General features: G+C 40.1%; 1 protein-coding gene across 2 annotated transcripts in view; it reads left to right on the top strand.

Annotated features, from left to right (window-relative positions):
- Window positions 1-16,210, top strand: part of PLEKHH1 (pleckstrin homology, MyTH4 and FERM domain containing H1) — a 53,128-nt gene extending 36,918 nt beyond the window's left edge. The window contains exons 21-29 of one of the 2 annotated variants that reach the window (XM_069784178.1): window positions 2,410-2,587; window positions 2,993-3,148; window positions 5,811-5,911; window positions 7,734-7,875; window positions 8,794-8,936; window positions 10,036-10,165; window positions 11,736-11,822; window positions 12,353-12,499; window positions 12,811-16,210. In XM_069784178.1, coding sequence (XP_069640279.1) covers window positions 2,410-2,587; window positions 2,993-3,148; window positions 5,811-5,911; window positions 7,734-7,875; window positions 8,794-8,936; window positions 10,036-10,165; window positions 11,736-11,822; window positions 12,353-12,499; window positions 12,811-12,987 — 1,261 coding nt within the window. In that variant the 3' untranslated portion in view covers window positions 12,988-16,210. Of the gene's footprint in view, window positions 1-2,409; window positions 2,588-2,992; window positions 3,149-5,810; window positions 5,912-7,733; window positions 7,876-8,793; window positions 8,937-10,035; window positions 10,166-11,735; window positions 11,823-12,317; window positions 12,500-12,810 lie in introns of those variants that run through there. The other variant, XM_069784179.1, reaches the window with a different exon arrangement.
- Window positions 16,211-17,395: the final 1,185 nt, after the last annotated feature.

The raw sequence follows: 17,395 nt of genomic DNA, 5'->3' as shown, positions 1-17,395 counted from the left end.
GTCTCCCCTTCAGTCATTCACATTAGTCACTTAGATTAAGCTAGTTCACAAAACAGAGTGACCTATACTAGCAAAAGAACTCCTTGCAGATATAACTGGAGCTACAGAGGGAATTTTTTTGCCAGTGGAGCTACTTTCTTTTATTGATAGAAAGACACACCAAAGTAATTATTTAGAAAGAATTATTAGAATTTTAGGTGATTACATTCTGCTGTCAGGTTAGCAGGCATACTGACAGAACAAAGGTGAGGCAGAGAACATCTCAAGGAACCATAAAAACTTAGGAAAAACTAACAAACCTGAAACATGCTAGTACTGTTTTCTGTTACCTCTTTGGAGTGTAACACTTTCCCCTATAAGAAAACAATCTACTGTAACGGCAATAAGTTGTTCTCCATTGTTCATGCTGTGCTTTTTGTTTGTTTCCATGGTGATCTGGTCTTCAGCATATCTCACTGTCCTTGGGGGGAGGTCACAGCTAGAGATGTCTAGTTGTCTGTTGCAACAATATACTGTTGCTAAGATGTAAGTAGAACAGTGGCTTTATTTCAAACAAATATTCATATTCAAATACTCAGCCTAAGTCTGCCTTGGAACTCAAGCTAAAAGTCTCCTGGTATTGCAAAGGAACTCTGTGTACTCCTCCTATCAAGTTTGGGTTTTTTATTTTCTTACATGCTGCCTCACATTTGCTATTTCTTCTCAGAAGCAAAAATACAGATATTGGGCACTACTCGATGTTCAGGCTCTCTCTTCATTGGCTAAGGCAACATGTTAGGGATCTTCTGGCTAGTACTAGAAACCATGTCTTCAAACGTGTGCATTATCAGCTCCCAAACTGGCCCATCAAACTCAGTAGGGAGCTGCTCTACTGTTAGGGACTATTGAATTTCATAAGGATATGCTGGGCTCTGTGAAACTGTTTTAATCCATCAGTTTCAAGCACTACTATGCTGACTGTTTGCCAGGTTCTTGGCCTAAAAGTACCTTTATCAACAAATAAACTTTAAGCAGAAGCAAAGAGGAAATGTATTGATACAATCCAGCTATGAAACAATTATTAGGGCTAGAAAAAAACATACAGAAGTTACAGCAAACTGTGCTTATATTCATCTGTAGTTTAGGTTAGATTTAGAGCAGTTGCTAAATGGGACTGAGCTTAGCTCCTTCTGCCTAGCTTTAGGAATACTTATGTCTCTTTAGATGGAGTGGATACGGCTGTTTTTTGACCAGTTAAATAGATATGCTTTCCCTGTTTCATACAGCAAACAAGACACTAGAATGTTTACACTGCATAATGCCTATGGTCTCGATTGCCACTAAATCTTCGTTCCAGGTATTGTTTTTCATGAAAGGTGACCTTAGAGTGTATATCCAATCTCTAAGAGAGGAAGAAAAGTGGGGCACAGTTCTAGGTTAGAAGATGCAGGACTCGGGATCATTTGGAAGCCAGACACAACAACTTCTCCTTGAAGCAAGATTCCCTATTTGAAAATTGTTCAAATGCATTACCAGGGAGGTGAGCAATATATTGCTACAGTGAAAACCCAGAGCTCCTGACTTCCACGTTGCTTGCAGGGATTTAACTGGAGATTTAATCAGGTACTGAGTTCCTGAAGGCATCTTGAATGGAATTAGTTTCCCCTGCAAAGTGATAGCACAGTTATAAATCCGTATAAATCCTTCAATTTCAGAACTTATTCAGTACACACATTCTTAACATTTTTGCAAAAGGTGTAACTGACTGTTCCTGCCTGGCTTTAGACATACTTACGTCCTTTTGGTGCTGTTCAGTGGAGCATTCTCTTCAGTAGACAGTAAACTGATATTAGTAACTGTCCTATACTGTATTGAACTATCAGCAAATCTGAGCCTGCTTTGAATCTCTGTTGAGTCTCTTGATTGGCAGATAGGGTTAATACATGGAAACTTAGAATTTGTATAACCATGTAAGTTGATAAACACAACTTACATAATCCTGTGAGACTAATGCATTACAGCTTACTATTAATACTTATCAGGACTTGACATGATAGTTACTAAATTCTGCTGGCATGACAGCGAGTTTGAGGGTGAACTATTCTTGGTTTAATGGATACTATGATGGCAACAGGGTACAGAAGAGGATATTCCTATACTACGTCCAGTCCATCTATGAGCAGGGAATGGTCTTGCACTTCCCAGAGAGTCCATTGTCTACCTTAATTTTACAGATTCTTGGAGCTCAGGTTTGTGTTGTAGCTTTTCACTTGAGCTGTTAGTCTGTTGAGATGAACTACGGTATCTACACAGAGATGTATCTTTGCTTGAGCAAAAGCCTGAGGGAGGAATGCTTTGTCATGGCATGGGAAATGGAATAGGACTGGCATTTGAAGTATGTTTGTGACTTACCTCCATCTCTTCACCCAGGAGTGAAATAGGGAAGTATGCCATCTACTGCCAGAGATCAGTAGACCGCACTGTGCAGACTGGCGAGCGGGAAGCCAAGCCCTCCCGGATGGAGATTGTGTCCATCCTGCTGAGAAATCCCTACCACCACTCACTCCCCTTCAGCATCCCAGTGCACTTCGTGAACGGAACCTACCAGGTGAGCCACCACAGCTCCCTTTCTTCTGGGCACTAGAGGACTGCACCATAAACCTGCCTCCTTTGTGTGTGGGGGTTGCACCATGGTGTTTATACGTATCAGATATTAGGAGGTAGACACTATTTCTCCTCCTTGCCATTTTTCCTAAGAAAATGAAAGGAATCCAGCCCTAGCTCTACAGGTCTTAAGAAGAAAAGGTAGCTGGGGAAAAGGGAGAGATGTCATAAGTGTCTTGGTATGAGAAAGAATGCAGCGTGAAGGGAGACAATATGCAAGTGCTGACACTGGAGCTGGCAGTCAGTCCTGAGACACCAATCTGTAGGAAACCAGGCTTCATTAGTTGTAATACCCATCAATGTCATGTTTCTTGAAAGTTACCCTCAATTAACTCCTTTTTCATTGCAGGTTGTAGGTTTTGATGGTTCCTCAACAGTTGATGAATTCATCCAGCGACTGAACCAGGAGACAGGAATGAGGAAGCCATCCCACGTAGGATTTTCTCTGTTCACAGATGATCCTTCTGGGAGGAATTTAGAACATTGTCTGCAGGGCAACATGAAGGTATCTTTTTCCCTCTGTTACCTTCAGCATACATCTTTGAAGAGCTGTTAAATGGCTAATAAATTTTTCTTAAAGCTTCAAGATCAAATACACTTGGGTATTGTCTATCTAGATTAGTATTCAGAGATGAGATATTAATTCCTGCACTTGGGTCACAACAACCCCATGCAATGCTGTAGGCTTGGAGAAGAGTGACTGGAAAGCTGCCTGGCAGAAAAGGACCTGGGGGTGCTGGTCAGTGGCTGAATATGAGCCAGCAGTGTGTCCAGGTGGCCAAGAAGGCCAACAGCATCCTGGCCTGTATCAGAAATAGTGTGGCCAGCAGGACTAGGGAAGTGATCATCCCCCTGTACTCAGGTCTGTTGAGGCTGCACCTCGAATACTGTGTTCAGTTTTGGGCCCCTCACTACAAGAAGGATGTTCAGGTGCTGGAGCATGTCCAAAGAAGAGCAACAAAGCTAGTGAAAGGTCTAGAGCACAAGTCCTGTGAGGAGCAGCTGAGGGAACTGGGGTTGTTTAGCCTGGAGAAAAGGAGGCTGAGGGGAGACCTTATCGCTCTCTACAACTACCTGAAAGGAGGCTGTAGCGAGGTGGGTGTCAGCCTCTTCTCCCAAGTAACAAGCGATAGGATGAGAGGAAACTGCCTCAAATTGCACCAGGGGAGGTTTAGATTGGATATTGGGAAAAATTCCTTCACCAAAAGAGTTGTCAAGCACTAAACAGGCTGCCCAGGGAAGTGGTGGAGTCACCATCCCTGGAGGTATTTAAAAGATGTGTAGATGTGGCACTTAGGGACATGGTTTAGTGGTGGATTTGGCAGTGTTAGGTTTACAGTTGGACTTGATGATATTAAAGGTCTTTTCCAACCTAAATGATTCTATTATTCTCTGATTAGCTCAGTCTACTCTGAGATACTAGTTAAGACAAAGCACATTCTGTTTTAGTAGGTGATCAATTGGTCAATTTTTAAAGTCTTTAACTCAGATTTTAGCATATATTACATTCTAATTTATCTTGACTACAAAATTAAAACATGACTGAGCTAGCTAGCATGATCAGATATCACAACTAACATCAAATGTGACAGTCCTAATTGAGACAAATTTAGGCTGTGAGTCTCTTGGCATGTCTATATAAATCCCATCTATCGGATTATGAAGCATCTCTCCTTGCTATCTCCAGATAACTTACACTCTCATCAACAATGAAAGCCTATGTAGGGGAGAAAGCTCTACTGAGTATGCCTTCACTTTAAAAAGAGAGGAGTGCCTCAGATCAAGGGAAAAGGAAAGCAGATAAAGTATTAACATCTGTGTCTTTCATATGGAGATTTTTACCCATGCTGCAGCTGGATGACTGCCTTAAGTGAGCAGGCTAGCAGCCATGAATGAGACACATCAGATTTTGGTACAAATCTGGGAGAATAATTTGTTGTACAGCATTGATAGAGGAATAGTGGTAGTGGCAACTTTGAAGAGGCCCTGGTACCTGTAAGGAACATAAATGTTCAGTTTTACACAGCATAAAATTTCACATTGGGCAACAGAGGGAGAAGATACCAATAACTTTAAATTAGATGGTTTGAAGAGGAAACTACCACAGACAGTGCCAAATTACGTACTTCGCTTTCATGGCCTGATACAGATCAGATAATGTGGAGCTTTGCTGGTAATTGAACCACCGTTTGGAGAGATGAGATATTAAACGAAGGAGCTTGAGACAATCAAAGGCATCACTTTTACTGGTTACTAACTGGTTATTATTCACTTGTTAAGGCAACCTCAATAGCTTCTTAAGAGAGGATTAGGATATCTGATTATGTATTTCATGTGGCTTCTTATGTTCACATTCCTTTTTATTGAGATGCTATCAAAAGAGAAGCAGGGGCCTTTATTAGACCACTTGTAAAAGGACTGGAATAACCAAGAGGAGCTGAGTGGAACCAAAGAAATTAACCATGCTATTACTAAAAATATGTCTGAGTTACAAAGTTGGAATCTAGGACCAAACATTCCCGAAGTTTGGACATTCACATCCAAGAGTTTGGTTTAGCCACGCATGTAGATAGCTGCTATTCAGAGGATATGTTAGTGCTTTAGTTTGGCTCAGGAGGGCATTTCTGAAGCAAACCTACCAATCATTCCTATTAACCATGCTTTGATTCACATTAAGGAGCAACCTTAGAGAGCATGAAATGGATTCTTTTTACATGAAACATGAACTGGAAGATGTGTTCCAACACAGTAATGAGCTTTCAGGCCATTCGATTAGAGTAAAGCTTAGTCCAAAGGAAAACCCTTTGAAACTCATATAGTGTGGGCATAGAGTCTTAGGAACAGGTGTTTCACTGTGCAGATCTGCTCCTCCTGGGCTTTGCTACTTGCTAACATAGACATAGCCAAAGAGTTGCTACTAGACCACAATGTACTTACACATGTCCCCCTGCAGATTAGAGCTCGAGTTTTCAGTTGGAACGCTGTAATTTTTACATACTGTGTAATAGAAAAAGGAATTGTTTTGTTGCTTTTGGCTGTGTTTATGCTGATCCAGTCTGTTTCTTTATCTTCTGTGTTCCACACTACTTTTTTTCACTTATTTTCCCCTGAAGACTTGACTATACATTTCACCTTAGTTTGTCTCTCCTCTATGATATTTTTTAAAGATCTGTGATGTCATTTCTAAATGGGAACAAGCCTTAAAAGAACTGCATCCTGGGAAATATGAAGGTGGCACAAGAATTGTGAAGTTGACCTATAAGAACAGGTACTGTGCTTTGTTGGTTGGCCTAACTACTGCTGTTAATTAAACATTTCTAGACTACGTATATCTCTGTAGCTGTCCAGTAATTTATAGTACTGTTGGTGCCAAAACTATTTTAGCTGAGATGCGTTCAAATCCTACATGAGATGTGATGACTTTTGTGTGTGGTACACATGTAAAAGAGAGTATATGGCCTAGAGGTAAAACCCAAACCACTTTGCAATAGCAGAATAGACTTAAAATGAATTAAGAACTAGCTGTAGCACAATAAGACATACTTGGCACAATTTCATTTGCCTAGATCCTAAAACATAATTAAATAATGCATGTTAGGTGAGAGGAAGAGAGACCTGAGGGAAAAATCACCAGTGAAAATGAGTATGCTGAAACTTGCAATTAAGTGAAGAATCACAAAGATGAAAAAGATACAAGAACAATGTTCTAAATAGCATGAGCTGTAGAAGAGACATGTAGTAGCAGTGCCCAGACTTTATAAAGAAATGTTAAAAGTTAGATGAGGAGAGATGGTAGAGAAAGGAAGTATGAGAGAAAGATCTAAACCAAAAATTGGAACAAGTTCATAATTTATAATACAGACAGGAATTCTGAATTACAGTGAATAGAGAGCTGTGTATGAGAACAAGGAATGGCTTTCTGCACGTGAATTCTCTTTGCAGGCGAAACAAAGGCACCCCAAAACTGAAAAGAGACAAAGTTCTGTATTGAACGTTTGAAGATTTTGTTGACTGTAATGGTGGAAACAGATTTCTGTCAACTTTGTTAGTTGGTATAACAGAGGTGAAAGCAGAAGTTAGCGCTTTTGACCCAGAAGGCAGTATTTGTTTCAGGAGCGAAACTTTGCAGTATTATTTTGTTGGACTGGAATGTGCCTAGACTGGACAGCAAGGATGTTTTGATAAGGTCTTTCCAAGGTTGGGCTGTTCTAACACCAAGGACTCTGATAAGACATCTGTAAGGTCAATATGGTCCTAATGGCGTTGTTAATCTTACGTGACATGAAAATAAACAAACTGATCCACTGGAATGAATATCTTGTGTAGTATTGTGGAATACATAGTCATAGATGCAGCTTGAAATTAATATTTGAATTAGATGGTGTTGGCTCCAAATAGGCATGCGTGAGGAATGGTTCTGGGAAGCATTCCCCAAGTTGGTGTCTTCAACCCCCATTAGTCATCTTGCTATGCCAGGTCAAAGAAATTGCAAGTGTGAAGGGAATAAATAGTAGTAGGAAGCTTTGATTTACAAGGATGCTTCTTCAATTTTTTAAATTAAGCCTGCTGGTTTGGTCTCTTATTTCGTGCTGAAGCAAACTGAAGACTTTTTTAATAACAGTATCAGTGTAAGTGGTTAAAACAAAGCTGGCAAAAATAACAAGTCTACAAGGCTGACATGTAGAAGTTTATAAATGTAGAGCAGAGGTAGTTCTGTATTCTATGATAAGCAGAGAAGGACATATCTTAAGTATTGCCTGTCTGTGCTTGATGGGGATGGATCGACACTGATTTACCTGTGTTTAATAAGGCTTCACTGTCTTGAAGTGGTTGGCTTACAGAATTCAAATGGCTTCCAAAGCTAGAAAGCATGTTTTGACCCTCCTTGCCCAAATTTTGTTCATAAGGGAAGCACGTCAGCTTCCAAGTCTCTGTCCAGTACCCCCACAACACACAAAGTTCACTTTGGAGAAGGAGGAAAAAAAAAAAACAAAAACCAAAAAAAACACTTTTACACCTTGACTAAAGTTCCCATCTCTACTTTCAGTTCACGGTATCTTTTTACTTTCACAATATTCTCTACTTTTTAGGCTATATTTTCGGAGCCAGGCCAAAGGTGAGACAGACCGGGAGCGGTTGCTACTGGCCTTCCAAGTCAGCAATGAAATAGCCAATGGAAGGTTTCCTGTTAATAAGGAATTAGCTCTGGAAATGGTGGCTCTGATGGCTCAGGTGAGTATGGCTATGGGCAGAAATCCTCCCTTTTGTGCTCCAGAGACTTCAGCTGTACACTAAATATCTTTGACTAAGCAGCTATCTTTTACATCAAAAGTGTTTTTTCTTATCAAACATACAGTCTGAGATGTACCGTGCCAAACACACTGTACCACCATACATATGTTGTTAGAACACTTTTTGCTGTAGGGAAATTTGCTATAGGAGTGTCTCTCCTTTCCTTCTGAAGAAAAATAGTCCAGTGAGGCTGGACTATCCCCAGAACTGCTCCAATTAGTGCCTTAGTAGAGATATGGAAATAGTACCACTACTAGAATCCCATTAATAGTAAAAAATTTCCCTGTTGCACTGCCAATAGATTCTTACTCAGGAAGATCATCTCCGTTATTCCTCCTCCCAGGAAGAAGATCTTCCATTAGACTTCCAGGCTTGCATTTAGCATTTTATCACATAAAACACACAGTATGGGTTGTCAGCATAATAAGCAGGATAATAGTTTCTTACTGAGCTGAAACTGATTGTTGCATTTGTTAAAGTAATGTGAACTGAGATGAAGAAGCTGGGGACATTGTCCAAACTATTTACGAAAACACTGTTGTTTTAATTGGCCAATTGAAAATAAACCCCAAAAGCTTAGCAGTTATGTAGAAGTGTCTCCCTACAACAAGTAGCTGGCCGGGATCTTGTTTCACTTTCTTAGATCAGTAAAGAATTCTTTGGCAGTCATGTCCTCAGTGGTTGCTCTGTTGTATACATTTACTATGGTAAATGCCATAGACAAAATTCCCCAGCCTAATGGTGTCTTTTTGCATGACTAATAAACACAGTAGTTATTGGCATAGGAATTCAAGGAATGTTCTACTGCACTAAACCCCCCATAGTTCTATTGCGCTATAAACTGTAATGTTGTCTTAGGTGGAATATGGGGATTTGGATCGACCAGGATCTTCAAGTCCTGGGGGAACATCACAATCGAAAATGCAGCATCTTCTCCACCAGGTCTTAGATAAATTCTACCCCAAACGCTACAAGCAAAATATTACTCCTGAACAGCTCAGGTAAATTGTTTGTTCTTCTATACTTTGCACTGAAAACAAATTTTACTTGCAAAACTCTGTCTTTATATTTAAGAAGTTTCAAGGAACCCTGTTAAGATTATTTGATGTAGAAACTTAAACAAAACACAAGTGTCAGGAAAAGGTTCCTTTAAAAGAAAATAGCAGTTAACTAATATAAAAAGAGCCAAATCACCAACTAATTTTCCCCTAGACAAGAAGTTTAAGCCTTTCACTTCCAAATTACACATCTCGGTTCCAACAAACTCTAACCTAAGCCTAAGATGAATTCTGTTTCTGAATTTTTGTTTTACCCTCCCCTGAAGTGTCAATTGAATCCAGATGCCTAACATTTGCAACGATCCATAAAGCCAGCATGTATGAGCTGCTTCAGGCCATGCAGTAATTCTGGTAGGACATATTTTGGCAGGGCTTTTTGATGTTCTGACTTGGAAATTGTTACACACAATGCAGAGATCTCAAGTATTTAAGTACAGAATTCAGATGCTGCCATGGATCTCAGCTCTAACTGTTTTAAAGAGAGAATGGTCATCTTCCAGATCCAAAGCTACTTAGGGATGCAGTGGTGGAACTAAGATAACTACAACCTGTTGGAAGCAAATTCCATCTGCATGTAGTAAGATAGCTGCCAAACCATCCCTAGTGAGCCAAATCAAGAGTGAGTTAATATATATTGCCACTCCATATAGAGCGTACTACAGACAAGTTAAGATGAAGGTGAGAGTATAATTGAATCTATAATTGAAAGACAAGCTGGGCAGGATTTTACTCTAGCAGCTGCCTGAGTGTTTGTAGTTACAGTGTTTTAATATATATACCAGTGAGCAATCTGTATGTCACTGGGATTCCTGAGCACTACAGTATCACTAGTAGTAAAATAATTGTGGAAGTAGAGAAAATGCTGAAATAAACTCAGGCTGTACAACCCTCCTAACTGACAGTGCTAACAGCCCTGTCTGTAGTGCTGTGTAGAACAGCCCTTTTGGAATAAGAGGAACATTTATTAACTGTTACAATTTTACTCACCTTTCCTTGGAAGACATTAGTAAATGATGCTGTCTTGTGTCTTGGATTCTGAAAGGCAACTGGTTGACAGGCTGGCGACAAAGTGGATGGTGCTGCAGGGATGCTCTCCACCAGAATGCATTCGAATTTATTTGACAGTGGCTCGGAAATGGCCTCTCTTTGGAACCAAAATATTTGCTGCTAAGGTAACTGAAGCACCTTTTTTCTGTTCCCGAGAGCAGAGATATACCTATGATCTCTGGTAACACGGGTTGAAAATGCTTCTACTTCAGGAAGGGAAAAAACTGAACAATGCTTTGTTCTGAACAAACAGGTCTGTCTGTACCACCTAGGTTTAGAAAGAAGGACAAGAAGTATGTTGTAAACACTAGGGGTTGCTAGCGTTCAGTAAATAAATACTGAAGGTTCCCTGGCTGGATCAGTTGATCATAATGCAGGGTACTACCTCTCCTTACAAACCTTGCCAAAGCTTTCTCAGGTGGGAATTTCCCTGGTCATCAAGGCTGCAATGATATTTTTAAAAAAACTATTTACATACCACTGGGAGGGTGGAAGGGAAGAGTCCCTCATAAATCACACCTGGCAGCTGATGCTAGCTAAAAGGGGAATGGGTATTTAAGTCCTGTTCTCTGCTTGACACAGAGCTGGCTGCTCTCCTTGCCACACAAGAGGGGCAAGCACTGCTAATGTCATGTTTCAGAAGCAAAAACTAAAGCACATGTTGGGTAAGCTGCCAGCCCACAGGCATCAATGGGAGAGCAAAGAACAGCTGGAGGGTGTGCTTCTTCCAGTAGCTTGTACCATCCTTCAGCCCACCTCAGGCTAGAGCTCTGTACCTATTAACCTTGCCCAAACTAATGTCTTAGCACATAGTGGCTGTCTGAGAAGTCTTGTTTTGGCATTAACCATCTTCCCCAACCCCACCTCCTCTATTTAAAGCTTGAGATAGGTCTTGCTGATGGTTACATGTCTCTTGCTTTGAAGTCAAAGCTGCTATAGTTATGGAATAAAGTCTAAGAATGAAAGGGACCTCTTGAGTAAATATACAAGAAGTTTTTGAAAAGACAATTATTTCCACTGTCAGGATTAAAAGCAGAAGAGCTTACTGGTATTTAAGGTTACTGACACTGAAGAATCAGAATATAGAATAGTTCCACCCAGAGTTTAAATAACATTGATATTTCTGATGATTAATGTAATTTATAACTTTTCAATAGTTAAACAGCAAAGCCTATAGCATTAGCCATGTAATAGCAGATTCACAGGAAAGATTCATGTCATTAGCCATAACAACACATAACTCATCTTTAACAGATAACTGATGCACATTTGTCAAAATCTGTAAGAAAGAAAATTGCACTGATGTAATGCACTAGTGTTATAGAAACCAAGAGGTCTCACTGCCTGCCTGCCTGATGGGAGTAGTGTAAGAAGCAGAGCAGAGCATAACTGCCATTTTGTTGCTCTGTCCTAGTATTTCCTTCAGTTTTAACTACACTGATGGAATTTAATTAATCTCAGAGCCTTCATTATCATTGCATCTCTTGTGCCACTAGTACCAAAATTCTGTGTAAATCTGAAAACATTATTGAGACTTTGGGAAAAGTCCTCTTAAAAATCAGACCAGGTCAGACCAGTAAGCCTATAGGATTCCCTCTCATTTTCACTTTATCCTTAAAACCCAAGATTTACATCAGAAACATCTTTGTGTGGTGGTCAAGAAATACCTAAATTAATAATCATCTTTTTCTCTAGCCTATTTTGCCTTCCTCATTGGAAGACTGCCCAGTCTGGATAGCTGTGAATGAAGATGGTATCAGCATACTGGATTATAACACTATGGTATGTTGAGGAACACTGTTTAAGAAAAATAACTTACCTCCCACAGAAAGACATTCCCCTGAGTCCACTTAAAGTCACTAAAAGTTTGTCTTTAACTTCAAATGGATCCAGAAGTTAATTTGTAGAAGTTGGAGATGAGGGAAGTCAGGACTATGTTTGAATGCTACATAAACAAAGGAAAATTACAGCTACAGTGTAAGGTAGGGTTTCATGAAATAGCTAACTGCCTCTTTGATGGGCAGCAAATGTGCTCATGCATCTTGCAAAATCTCAGTGGTATGCGCTTTACTACCACCATCTGGGATATAACAAAGTTTGGACTATTGCTCTGAAGCAGTGAGGCATTGAGCAAGCTAGCAGAAAACTAGAAATGGAATTCTCGCTTGGCTTTCTCTGCCAGCTGTTACCTATAGAGCCTATTACTCCTGGAGATCTGGTGTTCTTCCAGTAAGAAGCAAATATATTAGTTTAAGGTGGCCATTTTTTCTTTTACAGAACTGTGACTCTTTCAAACTCTCTGTTGTCTGCAGCACTTGAAGGTCTCTTATTCATACTCCTCTGTGCTGACCTTTGGAGGCTGTCGAGATGACTTCATGATTGTAGTCAGTCAAATGAAAGAAAGGAGTTCTGGAAAAAACAGCACTGAAAAACTCCTTTTCACAATGGCAATTCCAAAGGTAATTACAAAATGAACAATGAGTTTCTTTTCAGCTGGCAGCATCACAGCTGGGCATTTTGTAGAAGCCCTGGGGACTGGTACTTGTGGCTGCTGCACTAGCTATATACACTCAATAAATCTCGTGTAAGCTGGAACCTTTAATCAAGAGACTTACTCTACCTAATTTTTACAGACAGACCTTCATTTCAAAACTGAACAATTCCATGTGAGAAAGCCATTTGCAAAAGTTATGCAGTCAATAGGTTCTAAAAATCAAAGGGCACTCTTACCTCTAATTGACTACAGTTAATCATTTTCTTTTTTCCCTAGATTGTTGAAGCAACACTTCTTATTGCCAGCTATATTAACTACCGTTCGACACCTTCACTCCTATCTTCTACACAGCCCTCCCGAAGCAAAACACCTGCTAACAAGCTCTGGGAGACTGAAAGTCGGTGCTTTTTTCCTTCAGTGCCCCAAAGCACTAAGGGGCCCACCCTGCTCTGAGGGCTCATTCCAAAAGACTTCGGGGGTTTGGGCGTTTTTTTGTTTGCTTGTTGGGGGAGGGAGGGGCAGTTGGATTTTTGGTTTTGTGGGGTTTTGGGGTTTTTTTTGCACTGCTCTGCACTGAATTGCAGACTGCTGATTTTGCTGGTTACACACCTTACTTTAATGCAGGCTCTGATTCCACAATAATAGACAAAGTTCCTTAGTGTGGGTAGAGGCAGTGTCCTTTCTCTTAAAAAAAAAAAAAGTTGATTTTGGGGATTGTGCAGGAGTTTCCTTTCCATGCCACACTCCATCCAAAATACCATGCCTCAGGTCATTTGCCTGCACAGTGCTCCAGTCACATCACATCTGCTCTTTCCTTGCACCCATTCTTCTTCCATATCCTGATCTTACTGCTTTGCTTACAAGCACATACATTGCCTGTGATCACTCCCATTTTCAGCTTTGCACCTGCCTTCAGATCACTGCACACCCTGTGCCTGGAATCTCAGTCCAGCTCTTAAAACTCCTAGTGACCTCTCTTCCCCATCATAACCCCTTCCAGTTATTATCATTATTTGCAATAATCTTCTGTTTGCATCAATCCCTAACTTGCTCACTTTTTACCTTAATTAGACTGCAACCTCTGCAAGGCAGATTTGAGTGGTATATAGGCTTGAATCTGACTGCAGTGGGCTGAACGCACAGTCCTATTAAAAGTAAAAACAGGTGGTAATGGATACTGTGGCATGTGGCATGAACCCTGTGGAAGGATGCATACTGTTGAATACTGCCTGTATTAGGAGCTGCATATCACTGTGTCATAAACTAGATATACACTGAAAAGGCTATTACCAGAGTGTAAAGATTAACATGACGTAGTCTGATCAGGTAGTTTAGACATAACTTCAGCTCTATGCTCTGGTTGTGAATAGCCATCATATTAAAGTTTTTAGCAGTGTTTAAATTCAATGCTGCCACGCCCAGAACAACTATTAAGATAGTCTTTTTGCAGAGACTAGAATAGTTTTTATGCAGCTGCTTAACATAACCAAGAGGACAATTTAATTTTCCCTAGAGCTATAATGACTCCTCCCTGAAATGGATGCTAAAATTGAAAGACAGAAACTTTCCAAGTCCTTGCTCCAGATGTGAAAAGAAAGAAGACACTGTTGAGAAGGAAAAGGAACTAAACTGACAAGAATAATTCTGATGCAAGTCAAGAATAATTTCACACCTGAAGTGGGGAGTATAGAATCAGAGTTCAGTGGTACTCAAGAGTATTTTCAATATACAGATGGAAACATACTGTCTTGGCATGTTGAGGACTCAGAATGACTGGGACTGGAAGAGTGTCAGATGATGCTCTAGCTCCTACAGGACTGATGCATTTTGGGAGTCAAGGCTGTTCTATGCAATAGATGAACTCTACCACAAGGCTGAACGTGTCACGTGCTCCACTGTCAGACAAGCACTTTCAAAGACTTTCTGTTAATCACTGTTGTAGATGTTTCAGGATGTGTTTGAAACTTCAGATAATCTCAGACAAAGGAAGACAAGGCAAGCAAATTTTGTACTATTTCTGTCTTTCAGCAGCTGGAATGGATCTTCCCAAACCAGCTCCGCCATTCTGACTTGACAGAAGCTGTTCCTTTCAAACTCCTGCTTCCTTCATGCTACCACAGCAAGGAGGAGGTAGTCAGCAACTATGTACTCAAATATCATTCTTCTGACTTTCCTAAAGAACAGGGTTTTTTTTTTTTGATCTCTTTCAAAGGGACTTTGCTATGATTGAGAAAGTTAATGGATTTTACACAAATAAAAGAAAAATAGCAATTCTTCTTGAAAAATCTAAATCTACCTGGATTGAGTTCAGCTATTTTGATAAGCATTCCAAAAAAGCTAAGGAAGAATAACTGCACTTTCAAAAGTACCATGTGCAACTTTGTAATAATTATGCATTCATAGGCAACTTTCCCAAATTAAAACAGTGTGAATCCAACCATTAGAAAGGATTCAGCAATAGCAAACCAAAGCTATTAGCAAATGAACAAACCAACCATACCAGTGTTTTTACTCCCTAGTACCTGCCACCAACCTTGAAACACCCAACTAACGCATGCAGTGGAGCTGATACTTCAGGAAGTTCTTGTTTCACACTTTTGGTGGGTGCAAAGCCACAAATTAGAAGAAAAATGTTCTAAGCAATTGCGTATCAGCATCTTTGAAACACACAAACCCCCAAACCTAAACCACCCTATGGTGGGTTGTGGAAATAATATGGCAGACATAAGACAGGAAAAGATTGTATGAACAGAGACCTGATTTGCACATACTGTAATCTACCCCCTTGTTATGAATTTAAGGACCATCCCTTGAAGTTATGGAAAAGGGTAGAAGCTTTCTGAGCCAACAACAACTTTGAAGAAGGTATTTAGTCTTTTTTTTTTTTTCTTACTTTTAAGCGACTACATATCCTGATAAGAGTGGCCAGTAGCATGTATTTCCTCTCTCTCTCTCACACACACACACACACAGAGTGATCTCAGTATAGCTACATCAGTTTGAATACAGAGAGTGTTATTCCTCCTCAGTCACCTGTGCCTAACACTTCCTCCTGTATCTGAAGGTCTGTTTAGCAGCCTGCTTCTTGTATCCCACCAGTAACAAAGCTGCTTCAGAATATGCTGAGCTGTCATCTGTGCTGGGGATGCTCAAGGCATAAAAGTCTCCAGCTGACAGTTCAGAGGCTGTACTTACCTTACAGTGCTAACACTCATGTCCTTAGGCACTTGTACCAGGGCACACAGGAAGCAGAGATGTTCAATAAGCAAAAGCTGTCCTGAAGCTCATTATTTTCTCCCATAACTGCACTTTAAATTGAGAAGCATGGCATATAGAACTTTTTTTTCTTCCTTATTTCTTAAAAATATTCACCAATACTTGAGTTATTTCAGGGACCACCCCACTCTGATGGATATACATATACCTCCTATTTATAGCTTACCTGACTTCAAACAACCAACCAACCCTGTGTAGTTAATCTATTTTGTATGATTCTTTGGTAGAGAAAACAATTTTTATTTTAATCAATGCTTTTGGCAATGACTATTGCTGCAGAATAGAATGAGATGACAAAAGCCTTTGTTTTCCTAACTGCTGTGTGTATGTAAAAGGCTGTCTGGGAGATACTGTGAGATTTCTGTTTGTTCTTAATAAAATGCCGTTAGTATGAATTAAACTGTATTATTCTCAGAGTGAAAGAAACTATTGTAAAAGTCAAAATAGTCTCAATGTAAACAAAAATGGACAAAGATTGTTTGGTATCCAGGCACATAGCTGGTGCAGACCTGCCCTAGTCTGATTCCTTGTTTCTCTCTGCTGATCTTCTCTCAGCTTTAGTGGATGACTAAAGTGCACTCTCATGGGCACAGGATGTTCACTCCTTCAAAAGATGGCTAAAACAATCTTCCAGACTTCCTCCTCTGACACAGCTACTTGGTCATTTCTTCAGTGCACATTCTCAGGACTTCATGGGATTTTTACAGCATAGTCAATGTTCCCAGCACACTCTTAAGCCCAAGACTCTGTCCAGTCTGCTGAGACATAATTTGACACGTTCTCCCCATGGCTCAGTGAATCTTCCTGCTGCTATGGTGCTCCTCAAGGGCCTTGACCACTTCTCCTCCACATGAAAAAACACAGCCTGGCCAAACCACACCTCAAGCCATATGAGACTCAAATAACTCAAGTATACCACGTGGTTTTTAGTCAAAGGACTGCTATAGTCGTTTACACAGTCACTCCCAGGGCTTGCTGCCTTTGTTAATGGCCAATTTCTGCCCCTGCTGCAACACCTGCCCTTCCCAGTTCTGGCTTGACTTTCAACCAAACACAGTTTGCATCAGGGTGCAGGTTCACCAACTTTAGAGAGACCTACCAACTTATATTAGGGCAGCACTGGAATTAAAAATCTGGCCAACCCCAATATTTAAAGTATTTATGAGAAATAAAACCATAAAAAATAAAGTAACCTAGATAACATTACCCAAAAGCCATTGGCACATCCCCAAGCTGCTGCCTTTCACTTGGACAAGGAGAATACTTCCTGTGACATGTGCTAACCTGTGTCTTTCAAACTTCATGGCACCGTGGAAAAAAAAAAAAAAAAAAAAGATCGCCTTATCTCTACCATATTGCATGATGGTATGTTGCCACATGTTTTAATTACAGATTATGTAGACAAGCACAGTACAGCATTGTATGCAAATTAAGCATGACTCCTAGGCTCCTGCCAACTTGCTGGTTTAGCTCTTGTTTTGACATTTAAATTGTCTCAGTTACATTACTAAGGAGTCACAGGAAAAAAAAAAAAAAAAGAGAGAAAAATACCAGTTAAAGGTTACAGTAACTTTTAGCTCATCAG

The sequence above is a fragment of the Haliaeetus albicilla genome, chromosome 5 (genome assembly GCF_947461875.1).
Source record: "Haliaeetus albicilla chromosome 5, bHalAlb1.1, whole genome shotgun sequence".
In the NCBI taxonomy this organism is placed as follows: Eukaryota; Metazoa; Chordata; class Aves; order Accipitriformes; family Accipitridae; genus Haliaeetus; species Haliaeetus albicilla.
Note: the sequence above shows the minus strand (reverse complement) of the source record. Positions and strands in the feature narration are given on the sequence as shown.